A 19,495-nucleotide genomic window follows, 5' to 3' on the forward strand; every position below is an offset into this window, starting at 1 on the left:
TGCTTATTTTTAAAAGCCTTAGTTGTTGACAAAGAGAAAACAATTTAATTTATGCCCACGACTTGACATTTTATATGCATTTCAAAGCCGATATATACATATTTATTCAATATGTCTGCGTACTAGCCTTAAGACACTATAAAAGGTAGGACCATACTTGGTAAAAGCTTTTCAGTATTTTAACATATCTATTCGATAACTTAATTTTTACCAAATTATCTGTATCTTTTTAATCTTTATAAGTTCTGTTTCTGCATGTAAGTTTTTTAATTTTAATAATTAAAATTTGGTGGGTGAAAAAGTTGAATTTCGTGTAATTACAAAATACATTTACATATTTAGACAAATACAGAAATATGCTGTGGCGGTAATACTATGCAATTTGTAAATACACACGAGTGTATGGATATATGTATGAGGCATCTATATACATAATTATGCGCTTTACATGAGTCTAATTATTTTGTCAAAAACATTGCTTCCATGTCCAGGCATACGTAATTGTGAACATATAATCGCATATGGTTAACCAAATACTGAAATAAAGTGCTGGTGACTGTTGTTAACTCTTTGTTAACTCATAATACATACGTACATATATGTACATATGTACATATATATATGTGCTGCGAAGCGTATATGAAAGCCATATTATTAATAATTTATATATGTGTATGTACATTACGTACCACACACTTTAGATATTTACTTAAGTATATCTGTACTAAAGAAAAAACATGACATACAAATTGAAGCGTTTATTGCCACAAACACTTGTAGTCCCCATAGGTACTTACTCTCGTACATACATACGAACAGACAACATATGTATGTAACGACATGTGCATGTGTTTGTGGTTTAATTTCTAATTTTGTTATTACACCCCCATTCCATAAAATATAAAAAACACACAGAAATTTCTTTAGCATGCCGAAACAGCTCAATTATGTATATATACATATATATATTCTCGATCAACCCGAGCTAACGATCCATCCATTTACAATAGCATTAAATGGTCTAACTCTGAGGCAATAAGCGTTAGTCATCAACTTTTATATGCACATAGCCGCCTCTTGTGCACCATTCGTAGGTTATTAGCGCGATTTCACTATGCCTTACATTCTCTTTACTGATTCTATTTGTAATTGGTCTTCGTTTATAATTAAAAAAGTTAAGCAAAATTAAGTAATCAAATGGCGGCATGGATAGAAGCAAAACAGCTGATTAGTTAGTTTGGATTTCTGTTTGCTAACTAAAGAAAATAAATTTCAGGTTTGTAAATAAGAATAGAGTAGTTGTAAATCTGCTTAGCTTAGGCTTCGTCAATAATTTTGAATTGTTCTAGGTAAGTAACAGTATCTACCAAAATGTAGTCACAGCTTTCACGCCCAAGTATTGGTTTACATGTACATGCATACATATATATGAACAACAACATATTCCATTGTACTAGGACAAAATACACAAAAATACCAGATGTATATCCTGTTGACACTCTTCGTGTTTTTGATTGTATCGATATTTTATTAATCGACCGAAGCAAATACCGGTATTCTCTTCGAATGCAATGAATGTTTACATTCTGTTCGAATAACAGAAGTATTTATATTTATCTCCTCTAGATAAAATTAATAGCTTAGCTATTTAAGGGAAGATAAATAACTTGTTTTATAAATGTCACAATATATGATCAATTATGAAAGAAAAAAATCTGTTGATGTTATACTACAAGATTATCATTTACAACTTGTTATCAATATATAATTTGCATTTAATAATATTTACAATCTACTTGTTAAAAAGTTGTATAACATTCTTCGTATCGAAGATAAGAAGTTATGTTGTATTACAATTAGTATGTGCGTATTATTAGGGGTGTTCCAATAAATGCCGATTCTGCAGGTCCTGCGCATGCGCAAGTTTTACTGTATTGATTTCTGTGAAAGTATTTTTTAAGCCAGAAGCGTTTTGTGAAAATGATTGTATCAAAAGCTATCAAAAACTATAGAATGTAAATATTTAAACTGTCGGGTTTTATTTTCCGAAAAACGGCATTATTTTGTCAAATTGTAGCATTATATGTATACATATTTGTTTGAATCTTGTTAGTAAGTACAAATTTTTTTACTCTGCAGACAGAAAATTGAGCAAATCGGCAGAATGACGCAGATGTCGCAAGACGAAATTATAAGCAATACAAAAACTGTTTTGCAAGGCTTGGAAGCCTTGCGGGTCGAACATGTTTCCATAATGAACGGTATATCAGAGGTGCAAAAAGATAATGAAAAATCTGATATATTACGAAAGAATATTGAAAACATTGAACTTGGCTTGAGTGAAGCACAAGTCATGATGGCCCTAACATCGCACTTGCAAAACATTGAAGCTGAAAAGCAAAAACTAAAGACACAAGTACGCCGTCTGCATCAGGAAAACGCTTGGCTGCGAGACGAACTTGCCAATACACAGCAGAAGTTTCAGGCGTCCGAGCAATTGGTAGCACAACTGGAAGAGGAAAAAAAACATCTGGAATTTATGGCATCAGTAAGGAAATATGATGACAATCAAGAGCAAGACGAGTCCTGCGAGAAGGCCCGCAATGATCCTGTCGTCGAGCTATTTCCCGATGAGGAAAACGAAGACAGGCACAATATGTCTCCAACACCTCCAAGCCAATTTGCTAATCAAACGTCCGGCTATGAGATTCCAGCCAGATTGCGAACACTTCACAATCTTGTTATACAATATGCATCACAGGGCAGGTAAATATATGCAATCAACAATCCGTAGAATAGTCGCGATTTTAACATTAAAAGAAAAAACACTTGTGATACAAAATTTGATGAGTCAGCTTCCAGAATGTTGCGTTTTCTAAACCTTAACGTTGTTTTTATTTCTAAGATCGCTTTAGTTTATGTCCAATTTAATCATATTATAGAGTTTTTTCTTCTTTCAAACTAATTGAATATATTTTGCAGATATGAAGTTGCAGTGCCTCTTTGCAAGCAAGCACTCGAAGATCTTGAGAAAACAAGTGGCCACGATCATCCAGACGTTGCGACAATGTTAAACATTTTGGCACTTGTTTATCGTGATCAAGTTAGTAGGAATATGACGAATTAACTAATATTACAAAATATGCTAATGTTTAATTCTCTGCTTTAAATAGAACAAATACAAGGAGGCGGCAAATTTATTGAACGACGCTCTGTCCATTCGTGGCAAGACACTGGGTGAAAATCATCCAGCCGTAGCTGCGACCTTAAACAATTTAGCCGTGCTATACGGCAAACGCGGTAAATACAAGGATGCCGAACCACTTTGTAAGCGTGCTTTAGAAATACGTGAAAAGGTTCTTGGCAAGGACCATCCAGATGTTGCAAAACAGTTGAATAACTTGGCTTTGCTTTGTCAGAACCAAAGCAAATACGATGAAGTTGAGAAGTATTATCAGAGAGCACTTGATATTTATGAATCAAAGCTTGGTCCTGATGATCCCAATGTAGCTAAAACGAAAAATAACTTGGCCGGATGCTATCTCAAGCAAGGGCGATACGCAGAAGCTGAAATCCTCTATAAACAGGTGTTGACGCGAGCCCATGAACGGGAATTTGGTGCGATTGATAGCAAAAATAAACCCATCTGGCAGGTAATATCAAGTTTTTTGATAATGATTTTGTTTGTTTTTGATTAAATCGTAAGTCTGTGCTGTAATTAATCCAATAGGTTCCAACAATACAGACAACCTAACGGCCATAAGCTGTTTTATCATTTAAGAGGAACATTCTTTTAGAATTTGTAACAGGCTTTACTCTTATGTTCAGAACAATATATAATAAATGCACTCAATTAATAATATTTATGAGCGAATTTGTTTCGTTTTGCTTATAGGTGGCCGAGGAACGCGAGGAGCACAAGCACGACAAGCGCGAAAATACACCATATGGCGAGTACGGTGGATGGCACAAGGCTGCGAAGGTTGATTCGCCTACCGTAACCACAACGTTGAAAAACCTGGGCGCACTCTATAGGCGCCAGGGCATGTTCGAGGCAGCCGAAACTCTTGAGGATTGTGCGATGCGCAGTAAAAAAGAAGCTTACGATTTGGCTAAACAAACTAAAGTCGCACAACTTCTCACGTCGACCGAAAAGCGGCGATCGAAACAGATGAACGATATGGAATTTTCCGATGAGGTAATATATTTTATATAAGTCATCAATCAATATAAAAGAAGAAACTTTAAGAATCGGTTATGATTTGGTTAGTAAAAACTTGAATTCGTTTGACAGCACACAGTTAAAGATAACAGCAACAACTTTAATGTGAAGTCCATGACACAAACTAATCTATTTTATTTTCAATTTTCAGAAATCGGTTAAGCCTTAAGCACATTCTTTGTCGTCTGGTCTTTGTGGAATCAGTGTGCTCCTTATATATAAGCTAACTCGAACATTAACATTATTTATTCATTCCTTAATATTAATTTGGTCAATTTTCTCAATTACGGAGTTAAGTCATAAAAAATCATGTTTTTCGAAAATTTGCAATTGTTTGTTCTAAATTTTTTGATTAAAAATATCTTTACATTACATTTTAACCGAGTATTGAGAGAACTGACTTAAGTTGACTCAAGCATAATTAAGTAAAAAGTAAACCATGTTTTATAATTTGTTATCTCTACAAAATATAGGAACGGCTTTTTAATAAACAACCAAAAATAAGTAACGATTAAATGCATTTGCTGTGTCTCCTCTTTTTTTTTTTTTTAAATTTTTTATAGCATATCGAGTTTAAGGGGCAAAAATAATGTAAGTGGTAAAAGCATTTTTAGTAACAATATAAAGATACTATTTATATTTAATTTTTTAAGTACCTTTTTGAATACTTTTAATGTTATTTAATGACATTTTTTGCGGTTGGGGCTCGATTTGTAGAAAATTAAAGCGTATTTATTATACATTGGGTTAATATTCTAATAAAAAATTGAATAAAACAATCAAAAATGCAAATATATTTAAATTTAAAAGAACTTCAATTCAAGAAATTGGTATTGAATTTTCGCTGCTTTACCAAGTTATTTGTCAAGTTTCACTAAAGCGTATTATTCAGTCATTTATTATCAGAATCAAAAAACAGTTTATACATATATACAAATATATTTATATATATATGTATACACATCTCTATATATATACAAATATATATATATATATATATATAGATATATGATTTATTTATATTGAATATCAATTATATTTAATGAGGGACAACTCGCGTTCATCGAAGACACTTTTAGCATAATTAATCTGAAACGAGAGCAACAGACTCAAATAATTATTCTATTCATTTTTAAGCAATACTTCTTGAGTGTAATATATGAAAACAGTCACAAAGACCAGACCCAGGTTTCAATCCGATTTCTCTATGGTTTCTTATATATAGTTTATGGTGATTTTAAAAGGTTGGGATTTTACTTACACATCTGGATGCGGCCTCAGCACACTCCTCTGTTCGACAACGAATTCGCGGTCGTGTAATTTTTGGTAAGATTGTTGATATTTCTATGTAGTAACTGGATGAAACTTTAGTTGTAGATGGGCTAGGCCCCGTATTAGTTGTCAATGGATGACAAGATAGAATTTCACTAAGGTGACACTCAAACATACTAGTTGGGTTTTCTTCACAAATGGAGAATATACGAACAAATTCCGTAGAGACTAAAAGGCGTAACCTTGCTTCTTTATCACTCCAAAGGTTTGGCTCGTAAAATATGATTTTCTCCATAAAATTTTTACGATTTATTAAGTAAAGGTACTGTTGACCTTTGCTTTGGCGACTAGAATATGGTGGTAAAAGCCCACCAGGTGCACCGGTTACGCATCTGGGTAAACGTTTCCGGCTCGGGGCATGTCGATGTGAGTCTCTGCTAGTTTCACGAACAGCACTTGCCGTTTCTGAAGCCAAATCCAGCATTCCAATAATTGGCTTCGTAACAGTGCCCACCAATCCTTTGCCTAAGCCACTAAGAAATCCTGGCACACCATCGGCAGAAGCACCATCATATGTGTGTCGAACAATACTGGTAACTCCTCCAAGCAATCCAAATCCAAAGCCTTTTATGCCCGCTGCTAGATGACCACCGGATGTATTTGATTGTAGCTCCAAAATTCGTTGCCTCGTTTCATTATCGTGGTCATCCAAAACAACTTTTCCCAAACTATCTGACAATGTTTCAGTTAACTTTGCTGTTGAATTTGAAATTCCATGTGTAACATTTTTCACTAGACTTTTGACTGAACCTTCAAAGATTAGTCCTGATACACCTTCTGACAGATCGTTTGCGAATCCTAGAGGATTTCCCAAGAAATCAACACTTCCCAATATTGAAGCTGCATGCCATTTAATTTGGTTTATATAGTGCATCTTTATGGCTCTCAGGTAAACATCCAATGTCTCAAAATGATACCTATGCGAAAAATTGTCAAGCTCTATCAAAGCATCTTCAAATTTTATTAACGTGAGGCCCAACGACTTTTTCGTGTATTTTAATTCCTCGGGTAACTTTGACGAAGTAAACGCAGACAATCGAACCTGTCAAAAAGTATATTTTATAAGAGAAATAATACAAAAAAATCTTTCAAAATCAGGAATTGATCCTGATCTTACCTGCGTCGGTCCGATACTTAAGTTTTCAAAGTAGTATCTTTTCATATTATTCTCGAATGATCTGTCTTGACGATCTTCATAGTCACAAGGACGAAACGAGTTGTGTGGGTTTTCTTTGCCATATCCAAGAAATGAGGCTATTTTCAGTATCAGCTTTTCCTCTAAATACATTGTGCAGGGTTTTACGTCCAGATTCACGTATTGAAAAATTAAAGCATTCTTATTGGGACTTGGTAACATTTTAAGCATAAATCGCACGGCATTTTTCACTGAGTCCTCCTTTGTTGATACAGTAACATGCAGGGTCACTTGGCTAGCGGAGTCTAATAATTGGTTGTCAATTTGAATGCTTGCTATATTTAGATCTATTGACTTTTCCAGCGAACTATCAATGAATTCGGCAACGATGTTGTCCAAACTAATAAATATGATCTCCTCGCAAGGTTTCAATGTGATTATAGAAATTCCAATTCCTTTGGGAAGATCGACATTTATCTGAAATTAACAAATATTCTTCTATTTAACTGTTCCACATACATTACTTTTATAAATGTTCATTTAGTTTAGTTTTAATAAAAACTTACGTGATATTCATGTGTAACTTGAGTTTTCGCTTTATCAACAATCTGTCTGTTATTGAAGGATGCATGGGTCCAAAGTAAGTCGGGAGCCAGAAAAGTCTCATTTGGCTTGAGCTTTATATCACAAATTTGCACAGTCTTGATCGGTCCATCCAATTTGGTGGATATTTCCAATTGGCCGGAACCAGGCCTTAATTTTTGGGCAACGAGATGTTGTTCGCGCGGTGTTATATCCCTACATTTTGAATGATGTTTAACGCGACCCACTACCGCCTCCGAACCAGACCTAAGACCATGTTTTTTGGAAGGGGACTAAGAGGAAAAAGATTTCGTTTAATCTCAATGAACTTATAAATTAATTATGAAAGCGTTTCAGATATAATGTCTTACCTGAACACACATGTTCGCGTGACACATAAGTCGACCATTTTCAAATCTCCAGGTTTGGGTTGTGGCCCTCTGTTTATTAGGCGTTCGTACTACGAGCGCAGTAAGTTCCGTCGGATTCGGTGGTTTTTCTAAATCTAGGACCAACCGCACAGCGCTAGCCTCATTCGTTTGTACTGGTGGTGTCGAGCCTTCATGTTCCAATTGACCATTGGAATTCATTAGCCACAATTGCGAACGATCTCCAGAATTTTTTTCCATAATGATGACCCTTTTGTCTTGTACACCTAGGACTAGTTGCTTATATTTTTCGTCTGGCTTATCACCATCTCTTTTGAATTGATCGAAGGTGTCGTGAAACGCAATATAGATGAAGTTGGAGTATGTTAAGGTTTTACTACTTGATACGTTAATTGGATACTCAAGTATGTTTCCCCCAGGCGCTTCCATAAGCAATATCTCTTTGCCCAAGGGATCATCCATAACATACGACAATGAAGACTGCGGTCGAACTGGTGTTGGCCAAATAGGTTTCGAGCCTTTTTGTGAAAAACTGATCACCACCTCCGAAAAGTTATCAATTCTTATTGGCGGTGGTAAGCTTCGAGCATCCGTAAACAAGAGAATAAACGTCGCCCCTCTGGATATTATCTCCAGTCTTAGGAAAAACATTTCGCACCATTCATTCCTAACGTTGATGTACAAACTCTGCACCTCGTTAATGGGTATGCCTTTCGACCAACAACAACATTCAACATCTGCGATTCGTACACAAACAAGCGGCTCTCGGTCCCCGTTGGTCCAATGAAATGGGAAATTGCAGTCAATAGGCGCCGAAATAACATTGCGCAAATTCGTAACATCCTAAAAATAGTAAGAAAAACCTTTTAAATTTAGCACTTAATCTAGAACAAGAGTGCTCTAGTCGACTATGCCCGACTATGAGATACCCTGCAATAATTTCTTTTTAAGGGAGCGTGAGGTTCAATAAAATCTTATGTAACCAATTAATTATATTATATCTCATTCTTATCTTACATTCTAAGCTGCCATTTTTAGTACTTACATTATGGATAATATTACATTGTTGTGTAAATTCAAGCTGGTGACCGCTTTTATTGTACAGATGGAAGCGTGGTGACAATGTAACAAATGTGGTGCACGAATATAGACCTCTTCCGCGACGTACTCTAATACCAATTGTGTAGCACCCGGGTCCGCTTTCCGTGCGCAATTCCCTGTATGTTATATTCTTGATCATGCTGAAACTTTTGCACCACTGAAAATATATAATATATATATGTGTACCAAAATAGAGTTGGTTGCTTGGAAAACTCACCTGATTGTTGGCACCGAACGTGCTGCCCAGGCGCACTTCTAAGCTAGGTGATCCTTCTTGATCGGAAAATGAAAACATTAAAGGAGAAACTTGTCGTGCTGTTTCATGTTCATCAAATTGTCCTGCTGCAATCTTATTAGTTCCCTCTTGTTTATAAATCAACGGAAGACCAGTTTTATTTACAATCCAAATGGGCGCACTTATATATATTTCCATTCCTCTTCCTTTTAGGGATTGAATAGATATGTGCAGATGCAATTCTCTGTTTTTGGCGTCAATTAGTTTCAACTTTGGCTCCACAATGCCAATGTGATTCGCCGGAACCTTTAATTGGCCAGAGACATGAAAGTTGTCTAATGTGATGCTCAAGTTAAAGGATTCGTATATATTTCTATTATATATGTTCTTGCTCTCAAAGGCATTAATTCGTCCCGCATTGCATCCATTTATGTTGAAACTTAAATCACAGCAAAGCATATTCTTTAGCATCAGCGGCGACAGCAGTGTAATTGAGTGGCCAGGCATACTCTGATCTTTGTAGGGGTATATTTCCCTATCTATGCTGACGAGTGTGTACAATACGCTTTTGTTGGCATCATAGCAGATGTTTAGATTTTGTGAGCTATCCGTTTTGCAATCTTTCCACACTATTTCATCGTTGCTAAATCCAACATCGTCAATTTTGGATTTCGTAGATTCGCATGGTATATGTGAAATATATAACGAGGCGTCAATAAACTTCAGAGGCACGCATTGTTGATCATTCGGGCAGATGCTGGTTATAGCAGAAACAGCATCTGGCTGGTTTTTATTTAAAACCATCTTCAGATATATGTCGTGATCCAATTTGTTTATTACTCTCAATGGGGACATCACTTTGATAAGCTTTTGCGCAGAGCCCATTAGTGAGATATCAAATATGATACGGGACTTTTTTTCATAATGCGAATCCAAGATTGTTGTTCGAAAATACATGCCCACCTTGTCTATAGAAATTGGTCCAATCAATGTCCAGCCATGAATTTGTACCAGAATTTGGTGAAGATTCAACAGATGCGAATCAATGTGCCGCAATTTACTCTTCTGACTGAAATCAAAGGTTTTTATTTCTTCAGGCTGCACAGAGGTCCAGTTTTTGATAATATCCAGCTGCTGAAAATCCGAGCAAGTCAAATCTCCGAGCTGAGCGTAAATTGGCTTAAAAAGTAGAGCAGAGCCAGTTAGATTTTGAAGGGCAAATGGTACGAAGGGCGCCCGTTGTCGGAAATTTGAGTTTTTGGCGTTGTCAAGTGAATGGAAATCGCTCGTCCAATTTTTGGAAACCATGTGAAACAGCTCAATTAGTGTTGATGTGATATTAATCTTCAGTAGCTGCTTGCTGTTCAAAAAGATTTCGAATCGTTTCTTTTTATCGAAATGGGTCCTCTTATATTTCCACTTCACAGCACACTGCCACAGTTCGGCAAGGGGCTCCCAGCCACTAAGTCGTCGATTGTAATAGTTGAGCGTAACTTCGGTATCCAGATCACCCTCGGCCGCATTTGAATTTAGGTTCTCAACTTCAATAACGTTGGCATGGAATTTGTATTTGAGTAGAACCTTTGTTAGCGATACTTCTAGAAGGGGTACATCAGCATCCATACAATCATCAATAACGCACATGGATATGCAATTAGCATCGAGAACTGCGGTCTTCAATTCCAATGCCGGATTCTTGACGGTGCTGCGCTTCTGCTGAGACAACCAAAGGGCCGCTTCATTAAGTTTCCAATTGTTCAGTTCCATTGCAATCCAGCAGTTCGTTATCTCAAATCCCATCGCCAGAAGCGGTGCGATTTTTTCAAATTCAGAATTCGATTTGGACAAAACGTTCGGTGGAGTTGAGGTTTGTGAGGGTATTGAGCTGAGCATTCTTAAAAAGAGTTTCATATCAATATAGGATAAACGTATATTCAATTGCTTTTGTACAACAATATTCAGGCAATTGTTTCTCAGCTCTACGTTCAGAGTGAACGGATCAATTATTGACAGTGCACTCTCATCCTCAGCGTCTAATATGCATGAAAATATTTCCAAATGATTTATATTTATGGACAGGGGTACACTGTGATTATGTGGCTTGTAAGAAATGACCGTTGTGCTCTTCAATATAATGGCATTTGAATCAAGTCGATTATACTGTTCCACTAATATAATTTCGGAGTCTGTTACGTTTATGATATATTCGGACAGGGAAGCATCTGCCGCTTGATCTATTTGCGAAAACTGGGCTGATTTTGGGTTTACGGACAATGCTGTTAGCGGTTCTTCTTCGAAAAACTTCTTCAACCGTTCTAAAAAGTCTAAAATTCCTATTACCCTCATGTCGTTCAACATAACCGTATATTTGCATAAATTTAATCTTTTTCGGCAATGAATTTCAACTTGAGCTGAGTGCTTGGGAATTGTATCTTTCTTTGAGGGCTGTAATATATTCCTGAACACATTGGCATTGTTAATACCATCGCTTGGTCTTTCGTCAACAATTAAAATATTGCTAGATATTAGATCTATATCTTGTGAGCCATCGCTCAACATGTCAATTTCTAGTTGTGATCTTATAAAATGTATGCATGCCAGGGACTCGTGCACAAAATCTGGCATCGTATTTGTATTTTGAACTACCAAAATGGAAACATCTTCCAGAAGTATTCTTATAGAAAGCAATGTTATAACATTTGTGGAGTCTTCGTTTTTAGAAAACAAACTTAAAGCCGAAAATGCTTCAATTGATGAACTAGCATTACTAAAGCTATTGCAATAAACGTCATCTATATGCTCTCCAATATTGTTATTTAACAGACCCCTTATCAATTTATAATTCTGAATATTGAGTGTGGCATTTAATTTGGAGAAAGTCCCTTTTACACTTATATCCGGACAGACGCGTACGGTATCTGTTGTTAGATTGCGTTCGACTTGAAGATCGAGATAGCAAGATTCTTTAAACAGTCGACTCCCCTTGACAAAGCTCGTATTAGCAATATTTATAAAAACTTCTTTGTCATAATTGCTTTCTAATTTATCTACACTACGTTCGCCCGAGAACAAGTTTATGTTGACTAAATCGATGCGCATGACGTCCAAAATTTCATCCTGGCTTTTCACCGCTTTTCCCTTCTTGCTTATAATGCACTCATCACTCGAAAAATGAAAACTATTCTTCAGAGTAAATTGTCCCAGATAAGCAATTAGCACATGATTGCTATTGTAACAGGCGGGTAGCACAATTACTGGGGAGGCGGCTTGAATGCAAAGTTTTATTTTAGTCGGTTGCAAGTTTTGAACCTTATCCACATTATGCTTCTTCAGTTTTCTGATTACGGGCTGCAAATAAAAATGTATTCATACAAATAAGCAACAACTGGGTATGCCATTAACATAAATACCGTTTGTAATTGTAACAATTCCTTGATAAATAAGTGAAGTTCCACTATAAAGCGCTTGGTATGAATATAATGAACCGATGACATGTTAATCCATAGAACTGCATCCGCGTTAATGCTATTCGGTGTTTCAATATCCATTAGTTTTCTATAAATATAGAACAGTCAAATATGTATATGTTTATTTTAAGATATTCATAAACCGTTAATTTTTATTTATTTACCTTTTATAAACAAAATTTAAAGCCTCGGTGCCACTCGTTATAAAACGTTCTTTATATAAGTAACCATATTTTGTAAGATCGTAGACAGTTATCGAACCCAGACAACCTTCAATAGCTTTAAAGGTAGCTTCCTGAATTATGGAAAAAGTCGCATTGGACACGTTTATTCTTGACAATACTGCTTCGTTACGAGTTGATGTAAAATTTAACGACCTAATAGAAACATTCAGTTTGCTGCTGAATTCATAAACGCCTGGTAAATAAAGAAATCTCAATTTAATACGAATGCTAAGAAAATGGGAGGCGCACTTACTCTTTGGCAAACTATTTTTCTGTTCAGCTAAAGATTGTGTCTTTTCTGTATCGGCAGCTAGCCCAAAGAAGTCGAAAATCGTATACCATCTGTCTACGCAAATTGTCAAGTTGAGGCAGTTAAACTCAATGGAGTTTTGCTTTTCTGTTTTCGATTCGCCAGGTTCATGAAACACACGTCTAGTATGCGATCTGTAGATAACTAAGTTGTTGCTTTTCCGATCGGTCATGTCTTTTGATTTATATAGACTAGTTTTATATTTTTTAGTTTCTTTTACTTTTTTATGTTCACAAAGGTTGGTGATAGATGTTGATATTGTCTTGTGCTTGCTATAAAAACTGGGCAAGTCGGGGCATGATGAAGATGTTCGAGGTTTCCGTTGATATGTTTTTTCAAGATTTATTGAAGTAACCATATTCCTAAATGGCGATGACATTTCTGATTTTAAATCTTCCATTAGCACGGAATTCAAAACGATCTTCAGATCTTCATTGATGCCGCTCATGCGATGCTTTACAAAAAAGTCCTTAAATGTTACATTTACCAAGGGCTCATGGCTTTCGTTTTGCAAATTTATTTCTAGCACAGGCACTGAGAACTTAATAGTTGTTCTGATTCGCTGTGCATCAGATACATTTGCGTTCGTCACATTTGCATTTGTCATATTTAGTTTAACATTGCCCGATGAAACGCCATTTGAAAAGTTTGTAGCATTTTTAATAGACTCTATTATGTTCTTATATTGCTTTCGATAAAGTGTGACCTTTAGCGTTTCAACCATGCTTCCTTCAACCTAAAAGAGACAAATTGTTAACTTATCTAAAATTTATTTGAGAAAATATATCAATTATAATAGTTGGGCAATAAATTATAAAAGGGAGTGAAGTGCAAAAGTCACTCTCCACTTACCAAGAGTGTTTGAATTTGTCTTTCTCCGCCCTTTGTGTCGCCATATCCTGTAAACACATTTAAGGATATTGCCGTGTCGTGCAATATGGGAAAGGCATCCTGTTTACTTTCATACATTTTGCTTGCTATTGGAAGGGTGTAGCTCCAATCTTCCTTTTGCTCATCAATGTTTAATGAAAATAAATTTATATTTTTCACCTCAATAACATATTTTACAATTACATCCTCGTTTATATTTTCTATCTTTTGATGAATATCATCGTTATTGCGGCAACTAATTTTTCCCAAATTTGCAATGAAAACTTCTTTACTATCATTCGAAATTGGAAGAACGATTATGGGACTACTTATAATAACGTCAAGCCTAAAATGAAAAGTAATATAATGTTAAGTATTTATATAAATATTATATAAAAATAGAACTATTTTATAGCATAAAGATTAGGCAATGACTTACGATATCAAAGAATTTTCTTGATTTCTATTTGGCTGGGGTGGTTTCGTCTGATTACTAACATCTTTTATTTGCTGCACAAATTCTTTGGCCATATCAGTTGCTTTGTTTCCGATTGAAGTTAAAAACTCTCTGAAAATAAAACATATTGCAATTCAAAAATATTATGAAATTGATCGACACATGTGGATTACTTACTTCAGACCCTGTTTGAAACTTGTAATACAAAAATTGAAATCTTGTAAAAATCTAGGGCTATGGGTATAAGAAACAGACGCCATTCGCACATGTAGAGTGACTGCGTTTTTATCGCTCCACAGATTTGTGAAACTGAGGGCATCAATTTGTTCATACTTTTCTTCTTCTTCACTATTGTTTAAATATATTTCGTGCGAGAGTTTATTCAGCACTGATAGACGGTTCGTTTCTAACTCTGGATCTCTTCCAATGGACAGAATTCGTTGATAGCGTATGCCTTGCGGCGTAATATCTATGATTTGTATGCCTCCTAATGATCCAATAATTGACAAGCTCGATTGCATCGAAACATTTATCTTGGCTTCACTTATTGTGAGCGTACCTACTTTTCGTGCAATCTCATACTTATCTCGCTTTATCGTGTACAATATTAAAACATTTAACCGGAAAAAATCGAAGATAATTTCATGATGATTATGTTCAAGGGAGCCCTCTGTTTCTTTTAGCTCCAATGCAGGCCCCGTATCACTCTCATCCCTAACTTTTTCGAAAAGCTTTTGACCACGACAAATGCGTTCAGCAAAATTAAGAAGTTCGAGTATAGTTTCCTGGTTGGCTGAAAGTAAAAAGATAAAAATGATTATAGTACACCTAAGGGATTTTTCACTAATGGATTGAAAAGAATGTGAAAGATTTATGTTCTTAGTACATACCAATTATTTCCAAACTATTAAATGAAATTTTTGACGTGTGTAGATAGGAGGACTTATCCGAATCGGATGCAATAATATTGATATCAATGTTAATGAGCGCATTTAGTTCCGATTCATCACAGCGTTCCCCCATTGATCCTATAAAATATTATTTTTAATAGATACCAGCAATATGTAGACTTAGGGAGACAATATAAAATATAAAAAAAAACCTTTTAATCTAATTAAAATATCGATTTTAAGTACCTCTTTGAATATTTTGGACTGCTTTTGTTATAATATGCGGACTTGTTGGCCTGTGATGGTCAGTAGAATCTGGAGATCCTGGCGTAACAGGTGAGCAAGCATTGCTGTGTTTTAGGCTTCCAGAAAAGCTATCCATCCTGGAAATAAAAACGTTCATTAAATTCAAAATAATTGTGGAATCTAAAGAAATGTTGTGTATCAGGGTCCTCTGTTGATCTTGTTCCAGTAGGCTTTGCTTTCGCTGCATTCGCGTAAAGAAGTATACCTCTGTTTAAAGTCTGAACACCTGTTTACGTACTGACGGTGATGTGGACACATTGACGGCTGCATTAGCACTGCTCACGACATGGCCTGTAATAAGAACTGGAGCATAGGAACAGACGAAGTCTGAGAGGGCATCGGCGACGACAGCGGCGATGTCGGTACTAACGACGATATTGGCGACAATGGAGCAATAATATTTATACTACAGATTGATAGTTAGTAACTCGACTGTAACTGGATACTATAAGGTATCTAATATCAAATTTTCATTATTGTCAGCCGTAAATAACTATAGCTAGTAAGCTTTTTTTCATCTCTTAAAAACTCACCCAACATTTCGATGACTGGCCACCAATAGTTCAAAGTCTGGACCGAACGACTGAATAGCATCTACTAGGAGTAATCCATGGACAGACATTGTAATCGTTGTTTCTTTTCCAGTTATCACTAAGCCAGCTCTAGCTCCAATGATTTGCAATTCGGCAATGCTCTTTTCCTTAGATTGCATTTCGATGATCAGTTGGCCTATGGCGAACTGCAAAACCAAATGGCTTTCATCAGCATTATAATAGGGATGATTACTTTCATCTGTATGTTGTTTAATTTCAGTTTCGTATGTTGATCTTTTCTTTAGGCGTGGATTATTTGTAATTGGATAAACTATTTTTAAGAGATGTTTGATTTTTTCTTCATTGCCATGTATTAATATCATGGGGCACGTTCCGAATAGGGTGAGGGATGGATATTCCGGATCAGATGTAAACACAATACGTTGCTCGATGGTAAGCGTAATGTTGAATTTGTCAATTAGGTGAAAATTTGAGGAAGCCTTCAAGCTAGCTTGCCATCTTTCTTGGTATTTGCATACTAACACTTGCAAGTTCGTAAAATTTATTGTATACGTATTATAAATTTTACTATGCAAAGCAGATTCCAGTTGAGTGTTTTTATTTATGAGATCCCTATACAAGTTTTCTTGCATCGTTGGAGATTCTGAGCCACTTTTTTCTGATCCAGGAGGAGTAGAGCATGGCGTCATATAGGTTTCATCATCCTCGTTGTCATCGTTATCTGTGGTAGAAGTTTCATCTGCCTTTGAAATAAATGTTGAGGTTTTCTTTTGAAAATCTGATTTAACCAATTGAAATTTTCCAAAATCCATTAGAACCATCAACGAATTTTCAATCTTGTAATTTTCCAAAAATATAATACGCGGTGCAAACACCTCAATTTCAAAAGTCCATATTTTACGATTCGCCTAAAAGTGACAGAAGAATGGACAGTTAAATATATTATTACTTGATAATAGAATATAGAGTTGTACTCTTTATACTTACCTCATTGCCAAGGAAAATCTGATTCCAGGAACTTAGAAATTTGCGTTCTTTTTCAATATTATAAGTATCCCTTATTAAATACTGCACTTTATTAGATTTGGTAAAGAAATTTAAAAACCAATCGACAGCGTCTTGGTTATAAATCAAGTCCAAGCTTTTCGATTTTATTACAAGTCGATATTGTAGTTGATCATCATTTTCATATTGCAAGTGAAATAATGGATCCTGTTTATTTGTAGAATTTATAACATTTTTTAAATCCGGTTGGTTTATAGCTGTTGATCTATCAGTCTGTGGTTTGATTAAGTAACAATGTTTGGAATCCTTGTTGGTTTTATCTAATAAATAAACTTCTCCCAAAGATATTCCTACAACATAGGATGTAAATAACGGATTTAATTGTAAAAAAGACGATAGATTATTAAACTGCATTTCTATAGATTTGCCATCATCAATCTTTGTTGATTCTTCGGATTGCAAGATAATGAAACCCTTAAGAAGTTCAATAGTAAAATATCCAAAAATCGTGTCGCACTTTAAGTGTGACTGACTTTGTAGTGAGTGTTCGAGTGCTACCAAAATGTCGTCTTCTAAATTTTGTAGGGATTCATCCTGCTCTGCAGAGACTGCAGTATTCGTTCCATACCAGCCCATCCAGTTGGGGAACCAATGAAATAACATTCCTTTGCCTTTGACGTTGTCAGACTTGATAGAAATTCCTTTCGAGAACACTTTTTCAAAACATATTCTGCGTAATATAATTAAGTCGGCAACTCCTCTATCACTTTCAATATAGGCTTTAAATTCTTTGTCGTCGTTTGATAAATTTTCGTTGGGATTTAATATAACCGCCTGACAAATTCTCATATATCGAAGGTTTTCCTTCAGTGTTATAAACTTCTCGTCTTTCGTTTTAAGTTCGCGGCCATAGCAAACGAGAACATACTTCCACCACATTTTAGGATTATCCTTAATACTGATAATGGGTCTTTTTAATCGAAATTGACATATCTCCTTAATTTGCTGAATGCCAGCGAGTTTATCCTGTATTTCATCGTGCTGGGCCTACAGAGTCACGAAAGCTATGTTAATTAAAAGATTTAATTTGTTTGACTTTACTTACTTTGGTTAAAACAATTATAACTTCAGGTACTAAAAGATCACAGGATACTCGTGGCTTGTCTTTTGAGCGGATCACTTGTGGAGATTTTTCTCGTTTCCATCTAGCAATTGCACTGATTGGTTTGATTATAAATTCATGAGGACGTGTTTGACACGTCGAATTCATGTTCACTAGAAGTTCTTGGTTAGAAAACTTCTGACATTTGATATCATCATGCAATGTATCCCAGTAAAGGGACAGCTCTTTTAATTCAACGACTTTAAAATTAATATCATTGTTAATCGTTTTGTTTGAACCAGTTACCCAGTTGCCATCACAGCTTTGTGCAGTCAGGGAGCCAATTTTGATGCCAGTGGCAATTTTGCTTTTACCCACATGTACGACGTCTTCGTAGCGAAAGTGAACATCGAATATTTTAAGTTCAATGTTGTCAATGATATTCGTTGCCATATTTGTGCCATATTTCAGCCAGTTATTATACGATGAGAAGTAATACGATTCTATTTGCTTTCCCTTTTCAGAGCGCCAGTTGGCTTCTGCAGTGTCTAACACCGATTGCTTATACTCCAAGTTGAGCAGTTTCTCTTTCACCTCATCCCAATTTTCAAAGTCCTTTGGACAAACGACGCAAAACAGTCCTTCCACGGAAATACACCATGGAGATGTCCTGAACTGGCGAACCGGCACTTGCAGCTTAATTTTACGAATGCTGCCCGCTGACACTTCGATTGGCAAACCAAATGAGCGCAACGCATCTTTTCGTATGGGAATGTTTTCAAGCTCTACTTCTCCTAAAATTGTGAAAATAATTAGTTTATTTCGTAATTGTATTAGATTGTATTTGTATACCTGATAACAGTGCAACAGACAGTTGAGCAGAGTTCAAATTTTCTAAATACTTCCCTAGATAGGTATTTAAGACCCACGTAATCAAATCTCTTAACATTATTGTGTTCTTAGAACATTACATGTGCATTCAATATTCAATATTTTTAAGCTTTATATTGATTATACAGGTGTTCCGATATCAAAACAAACACAGAATCTAATTTTGTAGACTTATAAAATACGAAAAAACATAACATATGAGTACGATAACAAAAAGTTGGTGTTGTAAACCAACCAAAAAATACTGCATGAGACTGCAACACTTTTGGAACATAGAATATAAAAAAAATGTTTCTAATTGCTAACTTAATGTCTGATGAACATTGGGAAGCATCAACAAATATTGTCCAACGCATTTATTTATTTATTTATATGTAGTTAAAATAAAAAGAATTAAATAAATTCCATTCCCATCGTTCCATT

The 19,495-nt window shown here is 35.5% G+C and overlaps 2 protein-coding genes across 7 annotated transcripts; one reads left to right on the plus strand and one right to left on the minus strand.

Annotated features, from left to right (window-relative positions):
* Positions 1-186: 186 nt before the first annotated feature.
* Positions 187-4,738, plus strand: Klc (kinesin light chain). 4 transcript variants are annotated; one of them, XM_015175976.3, is made up of 6 exons: positions 187-257; positions 2,140-2,766; positions 2,983-3,103; positions 3,174-3,653; positions 3,896-4,198; positions 4,374-4,738. In XM_015175976.3, exons 2-6 carry the CDS (start codon positions 2,165-2,167, stop codon positions 4,389-4,391), a joined length of 1,524 nt encoding a protein of 507 aa, XP_015031462.1. In that variant the 5' UTR covers positions 187-257; positions 2,140-2,164; the 3' UTR covers positions 4,392-4,738. The 4 variants fall into 4 exon arrangements, with proteins under 4 accessions (XP_015031462.1, XP_070064798.1, XP_032291131.1 ...); XM_032435240.2 differs by lacking the exon at positions 187-257 and adding an exon at positions 1,997-2,015 and having other exon boundaries at positions 3,896-4,265; XM_070208695.1 differs by lacking the exon at positions 187-257 and adding an exon at positions 1,998-2,015.
* Vps13D (vacuolar protein sorting 13D) lies at positions 4,302-19,252 on the minus strand. Of its 3 annotated transcripts, none has more exons than XM_002048114.4 (19): positions 19,034-19,252; positions 18,185-18,975; positions 17,062-18,126; positions 16,054-16,982; positions 15,461-15,597; positions 15,215-15,352; positions 14,502-15,117; positions 14,307-14,435; positions 13,850-14,213; positions 12,941-13,733; positions 12,628-12,880; positions 12,407-12,551; positions 8,979-12,344; positions 8,706-8,918; positions 7,643-8,503; positions 7,256-7,564; positions 6,672-7,166; positions 5,484-6,596; positions 4,302-5,311 (listed from the first exon to the last, which is right to left on the minus strand). In XM_002048114.4, exons 1-19 carry the CDS (start codon positions 19,128-19,130, stop codon positions 5,252-5,254), a joined length of 11,874 nt encoding a protein of 3,957 aa, XP_002048150.2. In that variant the 5' UTR covers positions 19,131-19,252; the 3' UTR covers positions 4,302-5,251. The 3 variants fall into 3 exon arrangements, with proteins under 3 accessions (XP_002048150.2, XP_032291130.1, XP_032291129.1); XM_032435238.2 differs by lacking the exon at positions 4,302-5,311 and adding an exon at positions 5,314-5,427; XM_032435239.2 differs by lacking the exons at positions 16,054-16,982; positions 17,062-18,126; positions 18,185-18,975; positions 19,034-19,252 and adding an exon at positions 15,726-15,805.
* Between the last annotated feature and the right edge of the window lie 243 nt (positions 19,253-19,495).

Source organism: Drosophila virilis, chromosome 3 (assembly GCF_030788295.1).
Source record: "Drosophila virilis strain 15010-1051.87 chromosome 3, Dvir_AGI_RSII-ME, whole genome shotgun sequence".
NCBI lineage: Eukaryota > Metazoa > Arthropoda > Insecta > Diptera > Drosophilidae > Drosophila > Drosophila virilis.